The sequence below is a fragment of the Azolla caroliniana genome, unplaced genomic scaffold (assembly GCF_043228905.1).
Source record: "Azolla caroliniana isolate FFs.n. ecotype wild unplaced genomic scaffold, voAzoCaro1.0.p SCAF_15, whole genome shotgun sequence".
Lineage (NCBI taxonomy): Eukaryota > Viridiplantae > Streptophyta > Polypodiopsida > Salviniales > Salviniaceae > Azolla > Azolla caroliniana.
The window spans coordinates 12640853-12666244 of record NW_028230450.1 but is presented as its reverse complement, the minus strand read 5'-3'; the positions used below and the strand labels follow the sequence as shown (position 1 = coordinate 12666244).

Below are 25392 nucleotides of genomic sequence, written 5' to 3'. Positions count from 1 at the left end.
TTAGATCCCCTTGCTTGGAGTAAGCCAGCAGGTTGTACTCTGTCCCCTGTGATCGTAACCGCTCGAGGTGAAATCCCCTTGTGCAACTCTGACAACAACCCAAATTCGTGCTTCATCTGGCTGATCGACATTCGGGAGGATCAGTCGGATCCGTCTCTCTCATCGCTGCAGTCAACCGAAGCCGAATCGGTCCAGATAATCGGTTTCAATAATCGGTACTCGGCATATATATCCGAAGCGAACCGGGCTCACTCCGACTCGGCGACATTCGGGAAGACCAGTCGGTTCTGTCCCTCAAGTTACCGGAGTCAATTCGAGCAAGTTCCGAAGCCGAACCGACTCGGGTTCAAATCCGACTAGAACGATATCGGGTGAGCCAACCGGCTGCACTCCAACAAGGCTCGTAGTCAACTCCGAACCGAGCTTCGTCAACCGAAACCCAATTTGATGGCATCAACATCCGGCTCGTCAGAAATGAGTCTACGAAAGTTCGATGGATCGAACTTTAACTTCTGGAAGGAGCAAATGCAGGACTATCTCATAGTCAAGGGGCAAATCGATCCCATCGAAAATGAAGAACCTCCAGAAGGATACAAACCAATTGAGTGGCAGAAGCTGGACAGAATCGTCCGCGCCACAATTCGGATGCACCTATCGGAATCGGTATACTTTACGGTGCAATCGTGTACGACAGCATTTGAACTGTGGAAAACACTGTCGGACACTTACGAAAAGAAGGTCGCCGCAACAAAGATGTTTCTGATCCGGCGACTCTACAACTTGCGGATGAAAGAATCCGATTCGGTTCAAGCACACCTCAATGAGTACGAAAGCATAAGCTCCCAAATCTCGTCACAGGGGACGGCAATCGAGGATGAACTCAGAGCAATGATACTCATGAGTAGCCTTCCCTCATCATGGGAAACTTTCGTCACAACCGTGTGCAACGCGTCAACCACGGCTGTTAAATACTCCGAAGTCACGAGCGCAATCCTGACCGAAGCAGCTCGGAGAAAGTCTTTCGCCAAAGACTCAACAGACGACGCTTACGTAGTACAAGGTTCGACAGACCGATCGAACATACGAGGAAGAGATTCCTCACGGCCGCCGAACAATCAGCGAAGACGGAGCCAGTCACGGGATAACCGAATCTGCAACTATTGCAAGAAACCCGGACACATCAAAGCCGACTGCCGCGCACTCAAGAACAAGAACAACAAGAAGAGTGGCCGGCATGAGGAGATCAATTACGTCAGCTTCTCAGCTGATGTACTACCGGACGACCCGAATATACTATCAATCGAAAATCCAGTCGGATCAGAAGTTCTGCTCACGACTGAAGAATCGAGCACGTGGCTCTTGGATTCGGGCGCGTCATTTCACGTGACTCCTCATCGATCCCAATTTCGGCAATATACGATCCGTCACTCCGACTCAGTTCGAGTCGGCAACTCACAACACTGTGACATCATCGGAATCGGCACAGTAGAGCTCAACCTTGCAGGTGGCTCTACACTTGTACTCCACAATGTCCGACATGTACCCGAGCTCTCAAGGCCATTGATCTCAGTCGGACAACTAGATGAAGACGGCATTCGTGCCGGCTTTTCTTCGGGAGGGTGGACACTCCACAGGGGGAACCTCCTGCTTGCTAGAGGACCCAAGATACACTCACTGTATCCGTTACATGTTACGCTCAGAGAGGGTAACCTGTTTTTGGTGGATATTCCTGTGTCATCACTATGGCACAGAAGATTAGGACACCTCAGCAAGGCCGGCATCACGCATCTATCTAGAGCCGGATACATCCCAAAACTCTCCTTCTCCGACCATCAATTCTGCGAGCATTGCCAGTATGGCAAACAAGCAGCCGCATCACACCCGACATCAGCACCAAGAGAAACGAGACCTCTTGATTTAGTCCATTCGGACGTCTGTGGCCCAATGCCGCATCAGTCTCTAGGCGGTGCCTCTTACTTCGTCAGTTTTATTGACGATTCGACTCGAAAGGTGTGGGCTTATCCAATTCGCACCAAAGATCGTGTCTTCTCGATCTTCACCGATTGGCTCGCTATGGTGGAAAATCAAACCGACCGAAAGCTGAAATGCTTTCGAACCGACAACGGGGGAGAGTTTAAATCCGAAGAATTCGTCAAATTCTGCCGACAACGCGGCATCCGACGTGAACTTACGGCACCACACAGTCCGGAGCAAAACGGGATTGCAGAACGAATGAATCGGACAATCCAAGAACGGACAGTTTCCATGCTCCAACACTCCGGACTGTCGGATGGCTTCTGGGCAGAGGCTCTACTCACGGCAGTACACATAATCAATATGTCGCCAAGTAGACCTCTAGGACTTCAAATTCCTCAGGAACTATGGATCGGCAGTAAGCCGAATTACGACAAGCTGAGGATCTTCGGATGCGAGGCGTACGCCCTCATTCCGAAAGATGATCGCCGAAAACTTGCACCTCGGTCCAGGAAATGCATTTTCCTTGGATATGGATCCGACGGCGAAATGGGATACCGACTCTGGGACCCCGAACGCAGGCAAATCGTTCGAAGTTCGGACGTTGTGTTCAACGAGTCGGCTATGAACCCATCCGTCGAAAAACCAATCGAAGTCCGAAGGGTAACATTTTCCGATGTGCCGACCCTTCAAGAAGGCCCCGCTCTCAACACACGGTCAGCTTCACGGGTAGCTGAACCTTACTCTACCGACTCGGACAACTCCGACTCGGCACAGCAGAACAACTCGCTTTCGGACCATCCGACCACGATACCCGATGCGACCAGTCCAATCATACCTCGACGATCCGAGAGACTGTCGCAACCTCCGGAGAGGTACTCTCCTGGAATTTTCTTCACCGACGCCGGCGAACCGACGTCTTACGAAGAAGCATCGACATCTGTCGATTCCGCCACCTGGCATCTGGCGATGGAGTCGGAAATGCACTCCATTCGGGCAAACAAGACTTGGGATCTGGTCGAATTACCTAGGAACCGACGTGCTCTTCCTTGCAAGTGGGTTTATCGACTAAAAGAGACGTCTGATTCGACCACCCCAAAGTACAAGGCCAGATTAGTTGCGAAGGGCTTCCGACAAGAATATGGCGTCGACTTCGACGAGATTTTTTCACCAGTGGTGAAAATGACAACCCTTCGTTTTCTGCTCGGCGTAGTGGCAGCCGACAACTTGGAGCTGATTCAGCTAGATGTCAAAACAGCCTTCCTCCATGGTGATCTCGAGGAGGAAATTTATATGGAGCAGCCAAAAGGCTTCGTGGCACCTGGCCAAGAACATCTAGTCTGCCGACTCAGGAAGAGTCTATACGGCCTCAAACAGGCACCGCGACAATGGTACAAGAAGTTCGACGACTTCATCCAATCGATCGGCTTCTCAAAAAGCGATGAGGACCATTGTCTCTTTACCAACACAGCTCAAGATGGATCACCCATCTTCCTCATCATTTACGTGGACGACATGCTAATTTTTGGACGCCACTCGGGCGAACTTGCCGATCTCGTTCGGCAACTGCGGTTGAAGTTTGCCATGAAGGACCTCGGTCCGGCACGACACATACTCGGCATGAAGATTAGTTGGCATCGCGATAAACGACATCTTTTTTTGTCTCAGACCGACTACATCGGACGTGTCTTGGAACGCTTCAACATGCAATCAGCCAAATCTGCTTCAACCCCGCTCCCCATGAATCTTCGGCTCTCTCAGCGAGACTGCCCGACATCCGGTCCGGAGGGGGAAGATATGAAGTCGGTACCGTATGCACCGGCAGTCGGCTCCCTTATGTACCTGATGGTCGCGACACGGCCTGATATCTCTCATGCCGTAGGAGTCGTTAGCAGATTTATGCACAATCCTGGCCGATCGCATTGGAACGCAGTCAAGCATGTGTTCAGATATCTGGTTGGCACAAAAGACCATGGCATTCTTTTCGGTCCGAACCGAACCTCAGGCGTAGTCGGTTACACCGACTCGGATTTCGCCGGCTGTATAGACAGTCGAAAATCAACAACCGGATACTGCTTCAAATTCGGCAATGGAGCAATCTCGTGGAAGTCGAAACTTCAGGAGTGCACAGCGACCTCAACAACCGAAGCAGAATATGTAGCTGCGTCCGACGCAGCAAAAGAAGCTTTGTGGCTCGGTCGGCTGGCGCACACGTTTCGACAAGTCGACCATGACTCAGCTCCAGTTGTCTACAGCGACAGTCAAGGTGCTGTTGCCCTGTCGAAAAATCCGGTTCACCACAACGCCTCCAAACATATCGACGTTCGATATCACTTCGTTCGGGACTGCGTCATTTCAGGGAAAATTGGTCTAGAGAAAATATCCACAACCGACAATGTCGCAGATGGAATGACCAAGTGTCTTTCGGCAGACCGTTTTCGGTCTCTTCGGCATCAGATGGGCGTAACGACAAACCAGTCCGGTTAGAGCCGGACACAGAGCAGGATGGTTCCCGACAACCGACATCAGTTCCTTAATGATCGGCTTCAACTGTTCCGACCCGACCAGTTCGGTCTTCTGCTTTCGGACCCTGCCGACTCGAACAAAGCTGATATGTCCGAGAACCCAAGTCTATACCTGTAATCTTAGATAACCCATGTATACGCCCATTACGGGGGAGTGTCGAATACATGTGTATAATGGACGTATTCACACTATCCCGTTTTGGCCATTTATGTAATTAGCATAAAGGGTAGTTGCCCTAAGTCAGTCACTATATATAGTGACCTTGTAACCTTTTTGTAAGGTTGGATTGTTGTATTCTTGTCTATTGGAATATAGAGTTTTTTGTCTCTCTCTCCATCTCTGTGCAACGACCTACATTCTATCATACACAGGGAAGAAACAGGGATCGAATGCTTCTCGATCTTCCGCATTGACGACCTTCCTCGCCTACAACAGGGTTCACCACATGTCGTGTCGAAGCACGTCGCGTCAAAGAGCTTGGCATGTCCAGGTGGAACCGCTGGGGTTCTAAACCAGGAGAGTGAAATTAATAAGAAGAAACGGAAGACTGGGAAGTCGAGCCGGAAGTATCTCAATAGTCATGAGTGGTTTGCAGCCCTAGCTGTGAAGACAAAAATCCTTATATTGTTCCACCTACGAAACCAAATTAAGTGTGCAACACAAATTGGGAAGCCCTTTGGAAGAGCTTCCCAACGAGCTATAGAACGTCAGAATTGAGAGTGTTGAGCGGCAAGCTCAACCGGATCCAGATCGGCTAAATAAGCATGAGCCGGATCGGTGACCCGATGAGCAAGTGAGTCGTTGAGCTGGGGAGCCGGTTAGCCGGATCCATCAGTAACCGGAAGCCTAGTAGCAGCTAGACTACTAGGGAGTTAATACTCTCGTAGTCAGTGCCAGACACTCGAGTGAGCATTGAAGTACGCGGTACTTCTGACAGTCCTCTCAGGACTTGTATAAATAGTGTTGTTGAGCACGGTTCATGTGCAGAGAACTATTATTGTTTTGGAAGAGATTTGAATGTTCTGCTCTCTCTCTGTCTCTCCCGAGTACTCTTTGTATTCTGTGTATTATTCTCTCTCTCTCTCTGCTGCTACGTAGCCAGGTTGTTGTCTTACGCTTCCGCACACACGTTTTAATAGAGAGTTATGAAGAAAATGCCATACAGAGCTACTCCTCAATCGCATACGAAGAAAGAATGCCAAAATAGGGAAATCACTATTTATTCGAGAGAAAAACCCTTTACAAAATAGGACTCTTTGACTGTCCCCCCCCCCCCCCCCCCCCAACATGTCAATAATCCTCCCCTCTTATACTAAATGGATGTCTTTACATGTAGGCCATGTGGCACACACCTAGAGAAGCTTGTGCATGTGCGCGATATAAAGCATGTGGGCCATGTGGCACACATGTAGAGAAACTTTGCATGTGTGTTATATGGTGGACATGAAATACATTACATGGTTTTGACTATACAACATTTGTTCCAAAATAATGCAAATAGATCCCTAAGAACAATAATACTAAAGAACTTTGAGTCTAGAATGTAAATAAACTCTAATGAGTCGAATCAGGTGGATCTCCAAGGAGTGTTGGGTCACCAAACCAAGTCGAGATGCGTGGTTGTAGTTGAGGCAAGTGTGGAATCGTGGTGGCACCAGTTAGTCGTATCCCTTTACGACACCAGTCCATTGGCATAAATCACATTGTCAATAGTAATAGACTGCATCCTTTGTGGTAGTCGGCCACCATAGACCACTATTCCAACATTTTCTGGCAATCGTTTCTCCGGCATAATGTCCTCCGGCAATACCGCAATGGGCCTCGCGCAAAATGGCTTCCTTTTCAAATTGTCGAACCGTGTGCCGCCATATGTCGTTTGCTCCCTTAATAATGGTATAATGTATCGTTTAACAGACAGAAATTCTGACTCCAAACCGCTAGCCTTTTTCGTTCATCCAAGGCAATCATACGCATCTTGTTCGGCAGTGGTCCATTGAAAAGGTATTTTATGTACTGTTGTATGTAAGGGTGTTGCTATGTCGGCTAGATACGGAATCATCCAACTATGCCATCTAATTTGTCCCAAAAACCTACTGAGAGCTTTGGTTGGAAGCGGAGCATCCCTTATTTCTTTCACCTTGTCAGGATTGACAACAATAGCTTCCTGACTGACAATATGGCCGAGGAGCGTACCGCTCGTCACTCCGAATGCACATTTAGCAGGATTGAGGCTAAGTCGACCTTGCTAACATCGTCCCAAACATAGTCGAAGATGTTCCAGATGATCGGCTTTTAGACACCGTTCCAAACATAGTCGGAGACTACAAAATCATCCAAGAATACCTACATAAACGCCGGTATATAATCTGTAAAAATTTCTTGGTTTACTCGCTGAAATGTCGTCGGAGTTGTTTTTAAGCCGAACATCATGACTACTGCTAAGAATACTCCCCATTCGATGACATGTAATTCCACATGTGCATGGGGCAAAGTTCCCTTTACAATATACTTCGTGATGGCACCATCAATTTTCTTCTCTAAAAACTGAGATACTTTCATAGACTCTATAGAAGATTGAATAAGCTTCGAAATACCTGAATTTTGATTTGGATCATCTGATAGATGATGCTTTTCTGTTAAATGGTTAGCTATAGTACTTGTGGATGTTGTTGAAGACCAAAAAACATGACCATGATGGCATCATTGTCGAGGTGTGCCATTATCCATATAAGATATGATGTGAGCATCTATCCATAATGTACGTTGCATTTTTCTTGATGTGCTTGTTGGTCCATGGCTAACATTAATTGACGATGAGTCCATTGCTGCATGAGTTTGAGAAGATTATTCCATTTAATGTTGTTCCTATAAAACATAAAAAAGAAAGCATGATTATGTATCTAATACACATAATTTGTCCATAATATATATGCATCTTCTTATTAATTAAAATGGTTATATTGCATACACACATCTACCACATATTCTTTATCATACCCTATAAGCCATGTGCATGCATGATCTTATCAAATTTGCATAACATAATTACATGGGATACGCCAAAAAGATCGAATTAGCCTCATGAAAATGATGAAATTATGCCAAAAAGACTTGACATATGTACACAAATGACAACTTAAGCAGCACAAGAGATGAACATGTATAGAGATGAGATGAGAGAAAGAGGGTGTTATTTCATTATGGGGAGGGTCCAAAATTGGCGGACAGATCCACATACCACACCTAGTAGCAATCAAAGACTTAATGAGAAAGCATTCAAAAACAATTTGCACCATTGAAGATGTCATCTTGACTATTCCTAAGAGTAGGTACACGATCGTGTATAGAAGTTCTCTCTTTCTCTAACTCTCGAGACATCAAAATAATAACTTTATTCCAAGAACTAAATTCATCATATATACATACATATATTTGGTCTTGGAGAGTTCAACCTAGGTTGCCTGAATTGGCTTGCAAATCTCAACCAACAAAGAAAAACTAGTACAATAAGAGGATGATCATATAATGAATAATAGCACAAGCTTTGTTTTAAAGTGAACCATAAGAAGTTAACTTTGGACCAAGTGGGAATTAGCACCACTTGAAATTTGAAATAGTGGATAACATTAATAGTCTCACATAGTTTACAAAAGCTCATGGTTGCATCAACAAGAAGTGTTTGGTCATGAAAAGGGAGTCACGATGAAGACATGGACATCCAAGAAAGGTTCTTTGAAACTATTTGAGAGTAGCAACACTAAATAATTATCTTATTTATTTTCAATTCATTTGGTTGAAAATGAAGCGGGACATACATCTAATAATGATTATGTTTGCAAATATCCATAAGAGATGTTAACTATTAATGATGGCTCAAACATTGGTCATGGATAGGAAGACATGGACATCCAAGAAAGGTTCTGTAAAACTATTTGAGAGTAGCAGCACTAAATAATTATTTTATTTATTTTCAATTCATTTGGTTGAAAATGAAGTGGGACATACATCTAATAATGATTATGTTTGCAAATATCCACAAAGATGTTAACTATTAATGATGGCTCAAACATTGGTCATGGATAGGAAACCAATATAAAAAAGCTACAAGCTTATTCAAGATCTACTCCTCTAAAAGAAATTACTTGAATTAGTTGATTTGTGGCAAATTGAAACCATGGTTTTTGATGATGCATACAATTGTCGTGATGAATATGAACACAACCATGATGACATAAAATATCCCAAGATATTGGAAGTTCATACTATTGTCATGGTCAGTAATCCCTCAATGTGACGAGCATATGGGAGATAACCACACCTTTGGAAACACAATTCTCATGAAACACAAATAAAGTGCACAATACAATAATCAAATTAAATGGGAGGATAATCAATCACGACATCTAGGATTTCATAATACACAAACCCTTGATTGAGAGACAAGGTGAGAATCTCCTCCTTTGAGGGTATTGCCATAACTATTGATTTGTCTGGCTCGTTCCAGCGTCTTTGTCGTCATCATCGTCGCTCGCCCGTCTTTGTCCAGTCCTGACCACCGTCCCTGTCTCCGTTTCGTTGCCGTCTTAGTCGGTTCATCGTCGTCTGACATCGTTCGTCCTCTGCCAATCCATTCCGGTCGGTTGTCCAATCCGTCTTGACGTTTGTCCAATCTGGTCTGGCTATGTCCTTCTGGTTCTTTGTCTTCGTCCAATTGTTGGTTCGTTTTTCCGACCATTTGTCGTTCTTTTCACCGCTTTGTCTCTATCGTCACTATCTCCATCTCCCGTGTTGTTTGTCGCCTTCCAGTCCATTCCGACTTCCTGTCTAGCCACATCTTTCCGGCGTCTCCATCTATGTGCTTGGTCATTGTCTGGTCGTCGGTTGTCTGGCCACCGCAACTGTTGAGGGTTTCTGGCCGCCTCTGTGCATTCTGGTCGTCTGTCTATCCACCCGTGTCTTTGTTTGCGTTTCCTTCTCTATCTACTTTGGCCATGCTAGCTTTCTTTTGCCGGTTCTAGTTCCGGTTGTCTCCGCGTTGCATCTTCTAGAACCATCTCCTGTGCGTTCTCGACACTTTTTGTTGGCCTCTACTCCACACACTAATTCTTCCTCCGTAGTCTCTTGGTGGGCTTCTCTTTTTGGTCTTGCTGGCACCGATTCCCTCTGTGTTACTTGTATCTGGAGTTTCTTTGCCAGTTCCTTCTCCGTCGTTGCTCATCCGGCCGTGCGTCTTGTACCACGCTTTCGGAAACACGCACATTGTCGCTAACCACACCCTTGCACGAATGCATTGTCATTTTCGCACTCTTGCATTGCGTCATCATTTCCTACACTTGCGCACATACGTCGTCATTTCCATTTCTCGTTCGCTCGCACATACTGTCACCGCATATCATTCCGTCATTAGACGCACATTGTTGATCAGATTTTTCGCTCTCTCGAGTACTTTCACTGCATCTACCCATCAACTTCTTCCAAACATCGTCACGGTCATTTGCACATTTCTGCCATTTCTCACACATCATGCCGCCACATATTCTTCTTGGACTTCTTCGTCAAACGGGGTTCGTCGTTGTGGTCACTAAAATAGTGTTGTACGTTTAGTGTTATAGGTTTAGGGTTAATGATGTAATGATCATGACGAAGATAGAAATGGTGATGGCATTGAGAATCATTGCGGGGTGGGGGGTGGTGCCTAGAATGGCTCCACCTCCCTCCCAAGGGGGTTCAACGTGAGAGGGGGAGAGAGAAGAAAAGATGTCAAAGAGATAGAGAGAGAGAGAGAGAGAGAGAGAGAGAGAGAGAGATTAAGAGAGAACTTGTTCATTCTTCATTCATTCCCCATAAGGGAGTTAAATAGTTACAAAAGGGTAGAAACATAGGGGTGCAAGCCCCCTTGCCCATTCACACTAATCACTCACTCACACCTCTTCTTATCTGTCCACATGCGCACATGGGTGCATGTGTTCACATACGTGTACAATCACACTCATAATCGTATGCATTACACATACATACAACAACATTAAGTCTTTTCACCCTCACTCAACTTTCCGTACATCTCATACGATAACACATTATGGCATGCCCATGGGACAATGCCTTGCACGTCGATCCCACATGCCTACATCTCGTAAGGTAACAAAGACTAGGTAAATCCATTGCAATACCTCCTTACTTCGGTGTGACCTCAAGAGGTGTGTTGACTAGGGGATTAATGCTCCGATTTATATTTGGGAGTACTCCTAGTGTCAACAATCCTCCGTAATACTTGGTAGAGTTGTGGGTTTTGGCTTCAACATAGGTGTTAGCTTGAGCCCTCTCAGTAGGGGGTGGAGCATAGAGCTTGAAGAAATACGACCAATTTTGGCTAGGTCAAAGATTCAAAAGGTTCTTTAAGGTGAATATTTTTTAATGAGGCACAAACAAAGGAAAGAAATACACCACAAGAGGTTTACTACCATATAAGAGTAGAGAGGTTAGGGTTTGTCTCAACTATCTCTTAACCCTAATTGCTCTTAGATCTAATAGAAGATAAAGGGGATATATTGAAAGCTCTTAATATAATAATAAAAATGAGAAAACCGAATATGGAAAAAGTTTTACAAGGTTGGTGGGATCTTTTCACACTCGGGTGTCCATTGGCTACAATGCTTCCAATTTGGGTTTCCTATAGTATTGTTGAGCTTGGCGTCTCTTGTTGGTGCCTTTGTTTCCACAACCGGTGTCTCGAGTGTCAGATACTTAACAAGTTCATCAAAATATATTCACTAAGAAAGCAAGATTCCTCACCCCATTACTTAAATACTTCAAATGGATTGTCGAATGCACAAAGTGTTGAGCAAGCAAGCTCAACCAAATCCGGATCGGTATCCGGAACAGAGGGCCGGATTGGTGTCCGGATGATATCCGAAACCAAGAGCAGAATCGATATCTAGATCGGAGAACCGGATCAGTGTTTGAATGATATTCGGAACCAAGAGCCGGATCGGAGACCCGGAACGGATTGAAACTGGTAGGCTGTTAGAGGCCTACGAATCCAGCCTAGTACGTAGGCATATATTTTGGGAGTCAGTGATAGTCGCTCATGTGAGCATTGAAGTACCTATCAATCCTTTATGGACTTGTATAAAAGTGCTCTTTGTGCACATTCTATGTATAGAATATTGAGAGTATTATTTTGAATAGAGTTTTATGTTCTGTTCTCTCTCTCTCTCTCTCTCTCTCTCTCTCTCTCTCTGTGTCTCTCCTGCGTACGCGTACTCTGTGTGTGTGTTGAGTTTTCCTTTCATCTTCTGTTGCTATTCGGCAGAGCCGGTTTGTCAAATGCTTCCACATGTTTACTTTGACACAAAGTCATTCGAACTCGTCAAGGAATGCTTAGCTCACACATCCATTTCTGAGGTCACATGATTGGGACAAGGAATTCCATGTATGTAAGGTTGCTTCTAGTTTTGCAGTTGAAGCAATCCTCTCTCATCTCAGAGATTGTAAACTCAAACTAAAGTTCAATGTGGCAGAAAGAGAATTAGTCCATAATGGAGCATGGAGCATGGCGCATTAGCGATAATAGTCTCCAAGCTTCCGTATTAATGAGTAACAATCAACAACGGTTCGGTTTGAACCGAACTGAACCGCTAAACCGCGGGTTAACGGCTTAATGGTTCGATTCGGTTTCAACAGTAAAAAACCGTGGTTTAAACGGTTTAACAATTTTTTATTTTTTATTTGTATATTTGAAAAATAAAAAAAAAATTTAAAAAAAAAAAAAAATTGTAAAATTAAAAAAATTGTAAAAATAAAAAAAAAAGTTTTTAAACAATCTTTTCATTTTTAGACCTTATTCTCACATTTTAGGACCATCTTAAAAAATTTTAAAAATTTTAAAAATAAAATATTATAAATTTTAAAAAATAAAAAATTTGACCTATGTTGAAAATCGAAACCGAGCCACGAAATCACGGTTTTTACGGTTTAATGGTTTAACGGTTTGAAAAAAGTTTAACGGTTTTGTGTTTTGGTTTGGTTCAGGTTATAAAAAATTTAAACGGAACCGGTTTGGAACCTCTCAAACCGAACCGAACCGTTGCCGATTGTTATTGTTGAGAAATCCTTTCCTTTTCCTTTTCCTTTCCCTACGAGAATGAAGAGAACGTGAAGGAGGGGTATTTTGGGGAATATCGAATACGATAGGAGGGGTATTTCGGGAATTCCGGGAAATATGGACAAGAGAGAGGGAGCCATTTCCGTAAATTTCCAAAACAGAGAGAGAGAGAGAGAGAGAGAGAGGCACACAGAGACAGACAGACAGACACAGAGAGAAAGAGAGAGGAGGCGCGAAGGTCTCCGCCATGGCCATACTCTCCTCTCCTTCATCCCCATCCCCATCCTTCTTCCTCCTCGCCGCCATTTCTTCATCCCTGATGCTTCTCAGGCTCGTCTCTGGACTAGATCTGATCACCTTCACCGAGAGCGACACAAACGCTGCCGTCAGCCCTTGCGCTGACACCACTGTCCAGCTCGGCGATGGCTTCACCTTCGGCCTCGCCTTTAGCCCTTCCAACTCTTCCTTCTTCATTAATGGAACGCAACATTCTCCTTGCGACAAACTTATCAGTAATAATCTCACATCGTTAGGGGGCCATCTCTCTCTCTTTCGACCTAAGGTCGACCAGATCAGCCTGCTTACCATCAACGAGAGCTACTTGGACCTGGTAATTGTTGAACGAGTTTCTTGTTTGTTTGTTTCTTCTTTCTTTCTTCCTCTTCCTTTGATCAGCAATGTGGATGCGTTGGTGATTACACTCGCTTCCCTTTCCTGGGAAGGAAGTAAGTAACGAAGGAATCCCTAATTGTAAGATACTTCTGGTAAGCTCAATATGCTTTTATTATGATGGAAAAAACCGTTGATGCATCAAATGACGTTTACTTGCCTTCACTGAGAGTTTTCGAGAAAGGAGAACATATAGATAAGCATAATGTTGGTGCTTCCATTTTAATCACTTTATCTTTTTAAGAAGAAAAACACTCTGGTAAGCTTAAGCAAGTTTGGGCACCCACACGAAAATGGTTGTCTAAAGATGCATAAGTGGAGTGGCGATGGATGTTTACTATATTCACAGTTGGAGGGTCCCATTCTTTGACAATGTATACTTAATTGAAGGGGCAGCACAAGGATTAGGGTTTAGGTCAACCAGAGAGGGAGAGAGTCTGACTGAGAGACAAAGGGAGAGAGAGAAAGAGAGATGCATGTTGTTTTGGGTAGAAAGAGTGTACCACTATTTTGGTTTTTAGATATTATGTATATACAAGTAAAAAATGTGCTACAAGTGCGTTCACACTCGTGCACTAATAAAAGGCATGATGGCCCTTTATTCTCAACAACCTCCCACGTAAAGGCAATGTGCCGTGAGAAAAAAAAGAAAGAAAAGAAAGTCAGCTAAGTCCAAGTATGTATAAAGCTGAACTACATACATCTATCCAACTCCCATCATCTGTCGACAATGAGCAAATCACTCAGCTGGAAGACCCTTCGTGAGAAGATCTGCAGGATTATTATTTGTATGTACTTTGACAAGGTCAATGTTCTTGCTGTCAAGTACATCTTTGATGAAGCGATACTTCACTTGTATGTGCTTTGTCTTTGCATGAAAGACGGGATTCCGAGCTAGCATGATAGCACTCTGGCTGTCACAATGAAGAATAGGTAACTCTCGAATGCCAAGATCTCTCACTAGATATTAAAGCCATAAAGCCTCTTTGCATGCCTCAGTGGCAACAACATACTCTGCCTCTGTAGTAGACAATGCAACACACTTCTATAGTTTGGAGATGGAAGAGACTGTTGCTCCTGTGAAAGTAAACACATACCCAGAAGTAGACTTCCTGCAGTTTGCGTGCCCAGTATAGTCCGCATCCGTAAAAATGAACGACAAATGCCTTTTGCTTTCCAAAGCAAATGCACAAGTCCTTTGTGCTTTTGAGGTATCTCATAATACCTTTCACCACTTCCCAATGCTTTTTGCCGGGAGATGGAAGAGACTGTTGCTCCTGTGAAAGTAAACACATACCCAGAAGTAGACTTCCTGCAGTCTGCGTGCCCAGAATAGTCCGCATCCGTAAAAATGAACGACAAATGCCTTTTGCTTTCCAAAGCAAATGCACAAGTCCTTTGTGCTTTTGAGGTATCTCATAATACCTTTCACCACTTCCCAATGCTTTTTGCCGGGATTTTCCATGTACCTACTAACCGCTCCCACTGCAAAAGCAATATCAGGGCATGTAGCAACCATCACATATATCAAACTGCCAACAACTGAAGCATATGGAACCTTAGCCATTTCAGCCTTCTCATCATCAGATGTAGGGCTGTCTTCTGCACTGAGTTTCAAATATGGAGGCAATGGAACCCCAATTGTTTTCACCTCCTCCATATTAAAATGCTGCAAAACCTTAGAGATATACTCTTGCTGAGATGAAAGAGTACCCCTTTCGACCGGTTTTGGAGTATTTGCATGCCAAGGATGTGATTTGCATCACCAAGATCCTTCATATCAAAGCTGCCATGAAGGCTTTGCTTCAATGAATCCAAGGCATGAACATCCTTGCCAGCAATCAACATATCATGAACATACAAAACCAAGATAATCAGGCTGCCATCTCCTGCCTTCTTGGTGTACAAGCAATGGTCCACTTGACTTCTACGAAAACCTTGAGACTGCATAAATGTATCAAATTTATGATACCATTCTCTTGGTGCTTGTTTCAACCCATACAAACTCCTTTTGAGCTTACAAACCATCTTCTCTTTGCCTCTAGCCACAAAACCTTCAGGCTGCTGCATATATATGTCTTCATGCAGATCGCCATGTAAAAAGGTAGTCTTCACATCCATCTGTATGAGCTCCATATCTTCAACTGCAACTAGGCCCAAAATGGTTCTTAACGTAGTCATCTTAACTACAAGAGAGAAGATCTCATCAAAATCAACTCCATATTCCTGCTTGTATCCTTTTGCAACCAATCTTGCTTTGTACTTTGGCGAGAAATCAGAAATGACCATTTTATAAACCCATTTGCGTGGAAGTGTTTTCTGCCCTTCAGGTACCTGCATCAAATCCCAAGTGTCATTTTTCTCAAGAGATTCCATCTCTGACAACATGGCTTTATACCGTTTCTTATTGTCCTGTCTGTCGATTGCTTCCTTGAAGCAAGACGGTTCGCCACAACCAGTCACCATGACATAATCAGCCACCCAGTTGGCATCAGGAACAAATCTGTCAGGCTGTCTAGTAACTCTAGACGATCTCCTAACCCAATGCTCATTGTTTGGTAGCTGTTGAGCCTGCAAATCATCATTTTCAACTTGCTGTCCAGGCATTTCAGCCTGCAAATCAGTATTAACAGCTTGCTGTTCTAGCTGTTCCTGCACATTTGGTGGCTCATCATTATTGGCAAAGGCTGGCTGATCATTTCCAGCCTCATTTTCTGCATTTGCAGGTAAGTTTACAACAGGTGTTTGCTGCTGTACAACGGGCACATTTTTCTGTCTAAAAGATATTTCTTCTCAGAATACAACCCTACGTACTTCCTTGGTCTTTTCGGGTTGTTTATGCATGTGATTTTCCCGGAAGATAACATCATTGCTGCGTACTATTTTTCTTTTCTCGGGATCCCACAATCTATACCCCATTTCACCCTCATCACCGTATCCTAGGAAAATACATTTGTAGGACTTCGGCTCAAGTTTGTTGCGTTCTTCTTTATGAATGTGCATAAAAGCCTCACAGCCAAACACTCTCAAGTGAGCATATGAAGGTGGCTTGCCTGACCATGCTTCTTGGGGTATTCCCCCTCCCAAAGATCTGTTAGGTGACCAATTAATCAAGTGAACAACTGTCATAACAGCCTCTGCCCAAAAACCATGGGGTAACGCACCATTGGACAACATAGTACGTACCTTATCTTGAATAGTCCGATTCATACGCTTTGCAACTCCATTTTGGGGTGGATTATAAGGGGCAGTGAGTTCCCTCTTTATCCCTTTGCTGTCACAAAATGCTTGAAAAGCCTTGGACACATATTCCCCACCATTGTCAGAGCGAAGACACTTAAGTGTCTTATCAATTTGATTCTCAACTAATGCCAAGAATGTTCGAAACTTGTCGAGCACTTCATCCTTGCTACGAATAGGGTAAACTCATACCTTCCGTGTAGCATCATTGACAAAAGTGAAGTATTTCTTTCCCCCTAATGATAGCCCTGGCATCTGACATACATCTGAATGTACTAACTCAAGCAGGGAAGACTTCAGCGAAAGAGACTTCTTATGAGATGTTTGTACATGTTTACCATAAATGCAATGATCACAATGTTCAAAATCAGCATAACGAAGACATGGCAAGTAATCCAAACGAGAAAGTACTTTCATACCAGTTTCACTCATGTGTCCCAACAGGCCATGCCATAAAGAAACACCTTGCTGCTCGGTTATGGAAACAACATGGTCACTCACACTAGATACATGGAGAGGATACAAAGTATCACTTTACTACCCTTGGCAATAACTCTAGATCCCTTACAAATCTTCCATTTTCCATCACCAAAGGACTAGAGGACTTATTGGATGCATTGTTTTGCCGACTCATCTCTTCCATGAGTAGAGAACTCTCTACATCGGCATAAAGAAGCATTGCATTTGAATTGCTTGTAGCAGTCCTGAAAGTATCCCAACTTTCTGGCAAGGTGCAAAGTAAAAACGTGGCCTTAAACTCATCATCAAGACCTACCCTTCGTATGCAACGCACTAGAGGACTTATTGGATGCATTGTTTTGCCGACTCATCTCTTCCATGAGTAGAGAACTCTCTACATCGGCATAAAGAAGCATTGCATTTGAATTGCTTGTAGCAGTCCTGAAAGTATCCCAACTTTTTGGCAAGGTGCAAAGTAAAAACGTGGCCTTAAACTCATCATCAATGATGAATTTCAAGGCAACCAGTTGGCTGAATATGGAATTGAACTCACTCAGGTGAGTTGACATGGGTGTGCCCTTTGTCATGCACAAATCCATAAGTTTCTTAAGCCGATAAACTTTGCTAGCTGCCGTCTTTTGGCATACAATTCCTCTAGTCTAGTCCATATAGAATAGGCCGAGTCCAAACCTTCAATATTAAACAGCAAGGCATCAGAATTTAACAACTCAATAGTCGAGCGTGCAAGCTCGTTCAACTCTTGCCAATCATCTTGGTCTATAATTGTAGGCTTTGCCCCTTTGACTTTAATAGGCTTTGCACTCTTCTTCTGCAGCAGGATGTTGTGGCATTGTTTTTTCCATACCGCAAAGTTATGTGCACCCTCAAGCTTCTTGATGTGCATAAGGTGGCTACTGTCACTGCAAACCCGCTCTGCAGAAAACGTGACCTGCTTAGCAGAAAAAAGACCTATTCTGTAGAAAAACGTGATGTTCTCTACAAAGGGAAAAAAGAGACCTGCTCTGCAAAAAAAAACGTGACCTGCTTGGCAGAAAAAAAAGACCTGCTCTAACCTGCTCTGCTCTGATACTAGTTTGAAGGGGCAGCATGAGGATTAGGGTTTAGGTTAACCAGAGAGGGAGAGAGTCTGAGTGAGAGACAAAGGGAGAGAGACAAAGGGAGAGAGACAAAGGGAGAGAGACAAAGGGAGAGAGACAAAGGGAGAGAGAGAGAGGTGCGCCTTGTCTTGGGTACAAAGAGTGTACCACTTTTTTGGTTTTTAGATATTATGTATATACAAGTCAAAAATGTGCTATGAGTCTGTTCACACTCGTGCACTAATAAAAGCACGATGGCCCTTTATTCCCAACATTAATGTCTACATGTCTTTTAATGTCACGAGGAACTCAAAATTGTTAACTTTTTTATCCTCTTTTATGATATTAATTTTTTTGTTCTTTAATTGCTTCCCTCCTAAGACCATCAAAATCAGGTAAGATGGCATTGCATTGTCAATGTGAAATGGTCCAAGCCCAAGGGTCGCTAGACCATGATTGTCTCGTGGTAGGCTGACTTAGTTTTGGGCTCTAATATGTGTGGAAGAGTATTGTTTTTTCTTTAATTGCTTCCCTCCCAAGACCTTCGAAATCAGGTAAGATGGCATGGCATTGTCCAAGCCCAAGGGTTGCTAGACGATGATTGTCTCGTGGTAGACTGAGTTAGTTTTGGGCTCTGGTATGTGTGGAAGAGTACTGTTGGATTGTCAAGTTGTGCATTATAGTCATAGTTTAGTGAGATTTGGCATAGATTTGACCCATTCAACAAACCTCTTTTGATGTTGAATCTCATATTCAGCTTTAGAGCAACGAGGAGCCAATGTTAGACTGCTGAAATTTGCAGGACTTGTGGATGATTTGCTGTCCTTTACTCTGCGCAGTGGAGAGTACCTATGAAGCTCTATATGAGTTAGCTGCTGACTTAGACTGAAACTATGGCTGTGATTTAGTGTTAGGTTCTACCTTAGTTTTTCTAATTATAAGTAAAACAATTCCAAAAGAGGCACTAAATTTTTGGGACCAACGGATTGATCAGCAAGCTTCTTGGACGTGAAATTAATTCTTCGTGAGTCTGAAGTCTCAAGTAAATGTTTCCTTGTTACATAAGATTTTGGTGGTGGTGAAAATTTAGCTGAATTGGTGGTTCGATTAGTGTTTTACTGCTCTCTTGGAAGATACCTTCAGCACATGGTAAGCACTGTGACTAATCAAGCCAAATGTATGGTTTTTGAGGGTGTGTGTGGGAAAGGTAATTTGGGTTAACTTTTGGCTAAAAGTATGTGAAGCTAGCATGGGCACATGATAATCTCTTGTGGCGTTTCTTTGTTACATAAGATTGAATTGGTGGTTCGATTGGTGTTTTACTGCTCTCTTGGAAGATGCCTTCAGCACATGGTAAGCATTGTAACTAAATCAAGCCAAATGTATGGTTTTTGAGGGTGTGTGGGAAAGGTAATTTGGGTTAACTTTTGGCTAAAAGTATGTGAAGCTAGCATGGGCACATGATAATCTATTGTGGCGTTTCTTTGTTACATAAGATTGAATTGGTGGTTCGATTGGTGTTTTACTGCTCTCTTGGAAGATGCCTTCAGCACATGGTAAGCATTGTGACTAAATCAAGCCAAATGTATGGTTTTTGAGGGTGTGTGTGGGAAAGGTAATTTGGGTTAACTTTTGGCTAAAAGTATGTGAAGCTAGCATGGGCACATGATAATCTATTGTGGCGTTTCTTTGTTACATAAGATTGAATTGGTGGTTCGATTGGTGTTTTACTGCTCTCTTGGAAGATGCCTTCAGCACATGGTAAGCATTGTGACTAAATCAAGCCAAATGTATGGTTTTTGAGGGTGTGTGTGGGAAAGGTAATTTGGGTTAACTTTTGGCTAAAAGTATGTGAAGCTAGCATAGGCACATGATAATCTATTGTGCGGGCTCAAAAACTTGGTTGTTTAGCCCTGGCATGTATGTGTGTCCAACAAATTTATGGGACACCTTGGTAAACTTGAAGTCAGGATGTCCACAAGGAGATAGGAAGGATTAACAGGAGATCATTAATTGGACATCTCTCTGCTTTGATGAAAAATGGAGTTGAAGCTTAACACCATTGGCGATCAGTTGGTGGCTAAATTGGGTTTTTGAAAGGATCTGATCAAGTGGATTAATGAGCCAAGTTTGGAGGGACTGGTAAAGGAGATGAAAGATCTTGAATCACAGGAAGGGGGAATCAAGGGATATTCAGGCTGGATAATCTAGCCTATCACAAGGATTTTCTTGGCGATGCCTTTGGTGTAGTGGAACCAATCATGAGTTTTGGACTATTTAGACCTCTGTCAGGTGTACCAAAGGGATTTTATTTTTCTCTAAGGCAATAAGATACACTCATCTAAGACTCACCTACTGATTGATGTAAACTCTGGTAAAGGCAGGATGAGGTGGAGGCAAAAAATATCTTACCAAGAATCCCATTTTTGTTCTGCAATCCTTAAAGAATCAGGAAAGGGGAAGATTTATTCTAAAGGGGTGAAATAGGTCAAATCAAGAATCTAGATTCTGATAGGATGGGATGATCTGGTCAAGGGCAAGACAAGCATAGGTGAAGTTTCTTGCGAAAACCATAAAGTATTTGTAGAGAACAGAAGGAAGAGATTGGAGGGACATGAGACCTGTGAAGTGTACTGAAATGAAGATGCATTTGGCTTAATGCTGAAAGTAGTAAATGTTAAAGGGAAAGGAAGGGTTAGACCATTGTAAAAGGTGCAAGCTGACGTAGAACAAAATATGGATCTCATGCATGTGTTGAGTGAGGGAGAAGATTGGAGATATTTTGATGAATCACACTGATCCATTTTCATAGGATGGGTGAACGATTGGTTAGAATGCGGAGAATTTGATGGCTCTAATATTCCCATCTGACCCTTCTGTTTCAGTGCCATTGCCTCATCTCTTGTTGTAGTGGTGGCATATCTGCTTCACCTCATCCCAATTTTCCACTAGGCCATAAATGTCGTTTTGGTCCTCCAAAAGAATTCCTATATCTCCATAGTCTGTTCAATCTGTGCTTAGAAACAGTAGGACGTCATCTGGTTTGAGTGATGCTTGGTTTGGGGCCAGAATCTTCATTCGGTCTCACTAACTACCGCCAAAATATATCTATTTTCCCCATCTAATTCCATCTATTCTGTAAAATCATGCTAAGCCATCTTTGTTGTAGGCGAAATTTGCCATATACCCAACCCTAACCATGGGAAGGTTTCAGAACTGAGCAAACCAAGGTTCCCATCCCAAGGTGGTAGAGGTAAAACACCTGGTTGCTTGCTGGGGATGTTAGAACCAACCAGTGCCGATGAACCGGTTCATAATGAAGGCCGGCCCCGCCGCGCCGTTTTTACGCATGAGGAGAAAGGTAGCCTTCTACCGCCCGCCGCCGAGAAAGCACCTCACGCGAAACCCGCAAAGGTCCGCAACAACAAAGTCGAGCTAATTCGCCGAAGGCCTCTCGGAACTCAGAGAATCTGCAGAACAAAGGAACGGTCTGAGAAGTCACCTTAGCACTGCTGACGAGAGAGAATGATACCGAGGAAAGGAAAGGAAACATTTCTCCCTTTCCAGGAGAATTGGGGGGGCGGGCAGGTTCCAAGCTAACGACCGAGATGAAGGAAAATAAAAATGGGAAAGGGTAGTAAGTGGGAAACAGGAGGATGGATGATGATGGAATGGTGATGTATCAGATAAGGTGGACCAGCACTGATAGACAACGGAGAGTAGAACCTGAACCCGACTCTATCGTTGGGTATTCGACCCCTGAACCTTTGGCTGGGTACTCATGTAATGCATTCCGAAAAATACAGTAGGAATTGGACCTACCGAGCACCGAATAGAATCATAAAAGGAAGACAATTAGGTGATTCTTCGATCCCCAACCGGCCGGATCCCCTGCCCTTGATGTTATAAGCCCACCTTCAAAGCAAAGCTGGCCCGCGGAACCCCACAACGTCAGGCTTTTCAACCAATCAAGTTCCCATTGACCTGCATTCTGCTTGGGGAAGGGCAAGGCTCATATCTTGTTGTCATAAGCCCCCCCACCAATAGATTGGGACAGATGGAAATGACCGAACCACGTCCACAGAATGCCGGTACCGAGCAGCTACTTCGAAGCCGAAGTGATGAGAAGGACTAAAATGACCTATATATTAACAAATACTGCGTATCGTCGAGATAATGGTCCCTGTAGTAACGTAGGACCCATAAGAACCAATGGCTAAGAGGAAAGTAAAACCATAAATACCGTCGGAAATGATGAAGAGTGGTTCGTAATATTCCATTCCCTAAAACCTGGTTGGAGCTGGAGCCAGCTGAACGATAGCTACTAAAGCGTGAACCGCTTATTATTTTAAACCTGTGAGTATGGCATGATGAGCCCAAGTCACGGCAGCTCCAGAAGAAAGGAGAATAAGGGTATTTAGAAAAGGAATTCCCCAGGGATTTAAAACCTCAACTCCTTTGGGGGGCCAAATAGCTCCGATCTCTACCGCGAGTGCCAAAGATAAATAAAAGAAAGCCCAAAAAAAATGCTAGAAGAGACATAACCTCCGAAATGATAAACAAGAGAAAACCGTAGCGAAGCCCTAATTATACCACTTTGGTATGACGTCCTTCATGAGTAAATTCACATGTAACATCGTGCCGCCATACAAACATGGTATATAAGATCAAGCTTAGGCCTAAAGTGAGGAGTGTTCTGTCTCCCGCGAATGAATGCATATACATAACAGCACCGATGGTGCTTGCTAAGGCTCCGAGTAATCCCAGGAGAGACCATGGACTTGAATCCACCAGATGATAGGGATGCTCTTAGGAGACACTCGTGTTATTTATTTAATGAATTCACACGAAACGTTTTGTACATGAAAGAGTCTTGGCTACTATAAGCAATGTAAGGGAGACGAATCCTACTGCAAATACAATCCGAATGAAGAAATCCTAAAATCCAATAATCAGTTCCACAACCGAAGAGACTTTTAGATCTTTCAGGATTTCTAGGCCACCCGAAAGATTGGGTAGTGTATTCTACGACAGATTGAGGAGCACCTGCAGGAACAACTCTTCGTTTTTATTTTAAAGAGTTGCGATGTCCTTGTGCAATTCGGTCTAACTCATTGAGCATTGCCTGCTTGAATTCCGTAGAAGTGCTGCTGGTGGATTGCAACTCTCCAATTGCATATTTGCTGCTCCTACTCGATTAAACAGCATAACTTGCTTCTCAGATTCCGTTTTCCTGCATCTCCTTGTTGCAGATATGGTATTTCTCCCTTCAAAGGTGTTGGCTGTGCAGCATTAACTATATAGGAATGAAAGTGATTGATTTGATAGAAATTTAGGGGAGAGAAGTCCGAATTATAGTGTAGATTTCTTGATTACAATTATAGAGGCTATAATTACAGAGGTTGCTGAAAGCCTGGGAAAGCTTGATTACACTCAAACCGTAAGAAAAATGGCCAAAAAACACTTTGAAATGTCCCTGAATTATTTTATGTCTACGCACATGCCATTGAGTTTTTCTTATTTCCCTGCACACCCTTCATCAACCTCTGAAAGAAAGAAAATTTGGATGGATGGTTTAACCATATAATTGCTTGAATATCATGTACAATTGCTTTTATGGGGGTTGACCAAGGGCATTTGGGAAAGTAATGAAAACTATTTGCGGGTATAAGAAAAATTCAGGGATGTTAAGTATTTTTCTCGTAATATTTTTATATTGTGTAATGGTTGTATTAATGTCTTTGTACTCTTTAAATATGGAATAGACAGAGAATTCTTCAAATTTCACTCTTATATGTGGTGCAATAATATGCGTTTCTCCTTTATGAATGTAGAACAATGACAAATTTCTGGTGGCTTTTGCTGGGAGTAAATATGCTGCAGTTTCCTTTCCACATACAGTGCTAACTGAGAAACATATCATCACGAGTTTTACACTGGTATTCTCATGTTCTACTTTTGGATTCAGGAGCCTTGACGATTTTTTCTTTCTTTATCCTCAATGTGCAACCTAGGCCCAAAATGGATTTAATTTCCCAAAATACACTAGATTATTGAAGATGTCATGACCTATGGTATTAAAATCTATTGATTTATTTGCACTGACAGATAGTGACCGTACAGTTGTTTCACATGATTGGCAATTTTAATTGGCATTTGTAAGGATCTAATATACCCTAATGCTTTCCATGCACAGTAGAATTTGATCAGTTCTTTTAGGAATCTAATATGCATCAGTGACTGCTTTCTTCCATGTCTAGAGGAGTTTGTATTAGGTTGTTATTCTGTTAGATTGTCTTTAACGTATTTCTATTAATACTAAAAAAATAGCGTGCACTTTGTTTTGGGTAGAACTCATCCTTGACATGTGGTTAGATATTTGCATGTAGAGTCCTCATTCTGTGTTGCATCATTGTATTCTTATGCCAGTAAATTCATAGTGCTGGAGAATTAAAATTTCTCTTCTCTTTGGAAAACGCTCATAAATTGTTGAAATATTGAACACTATTTGTCAAATATTGTCATCAAATTAATTTTGTTAATTGATCAGGTCTTGGACTTCAGTAAGGGAAGGTTACAAACCCTATTATGGAAAAGTTATGGTTGCAGCAATTGTAAGGGGAACTCTGGGAACTCTTCATCTGATGTTTGCGTTAATGGGCAAGATTGTGCTATTCCACTAGCAAGCTGCAAGAAAAATGGGGGAAAAGTTGATTGCAGTATCAGTTTCCAGTTATCTTTCTCAGGGTCTGATAAATATCACAAAGTATTCAATTCATGGTATGAGATTGCTAATCTTCGTCAGTATTCCTTATATGGGCTGTATAGCAATCTAAAGGACTCACTGACGAGTGAATATAACAAGTATTTCTAAAAAGAAGACAAAAAAGCTCTGCACTAACCAATTCATTTGATCTATTTTCCTTGTACTTCGAAGTTCCCTTGGATGAGTGTGCCCTGGGATTTTATCATTTTTAGTTTTAACATCTTCCACTGTTTTGAGTCGGTACAGTTATTTTTGAATTTGAAAGACATCTCTTGTATATGCCAACCTTATTTCCTATATATTGTATAACCCAAAAATATTTCATAGTTGTGCTTCTTTCTGAGTTTGGTTTTATGTCTCTTTTAATCTGCAAAAAAGTAAACATGGAATTTAATTTTCTGACAGAATTATATAATGAATTCACAAAATGCACCAAGAATAGCAAATGTATTGAAGCAGTTGTGTTTCTTTCTGAGTTTGGTTTTATGTTTCTTTTAATCTGCAAAAGTAAACATGGAATTTAATTCTGACAGAATTACGTAATGAATTCACAAAAT

The 25392-nt window shown here is 42.8% G+C and overlaps 1 protein-coding gene across 1 annotated transcript; it reads left to right on the top strand.

The window, feature by feature from the left end:
* Positions 1–12776: 12776 nt before the first annotated feature.
* On the top strand, positions 12777–25171 carry LOC147854648 (uncharacterized). The gene is made up of 3 exons (XM_087331247.1): positions 12777–13214; positions 23904–24008; positions 24620–25171. Exons 1-3 carry the CDS (start codon positions 12852–12854, stop codon positions 24941–24943), a joined length of 792 nt encoding a protein of 263 aa, XP_087187373.1. The 5' UTR covers positions 12777–12851; the 3' UTR covers positions 24944–25171.
* The last annotated feature ends 221 nt before the right edge of the window (positions 25172–25392 follow it).

Bases quoted from the DNA above. Each gene is read 5' to 3' on its own strand.
- LOC147854648 (XM_087331247.1), top strand. From the start codon at position 12,852: ATGGCCATACTCTCCTCTCCTTCATCCCCATCCCCATCCTTCTTCCTC. The intron at 13,215-23,903 runs GTAATTGTTGAA...TTATGAATGTAG, and splicing joins ACGAGAGCTACTTGGACCTG to AACAATGACAAATTTCTGGT. The intron at 24,009-24,619 runs GTATTCTCATGT...TTAATTGATCAG, and splicing joins TCATCACGAGTTTTACACTG to GTCTTGGACTTCAGTAAGGG.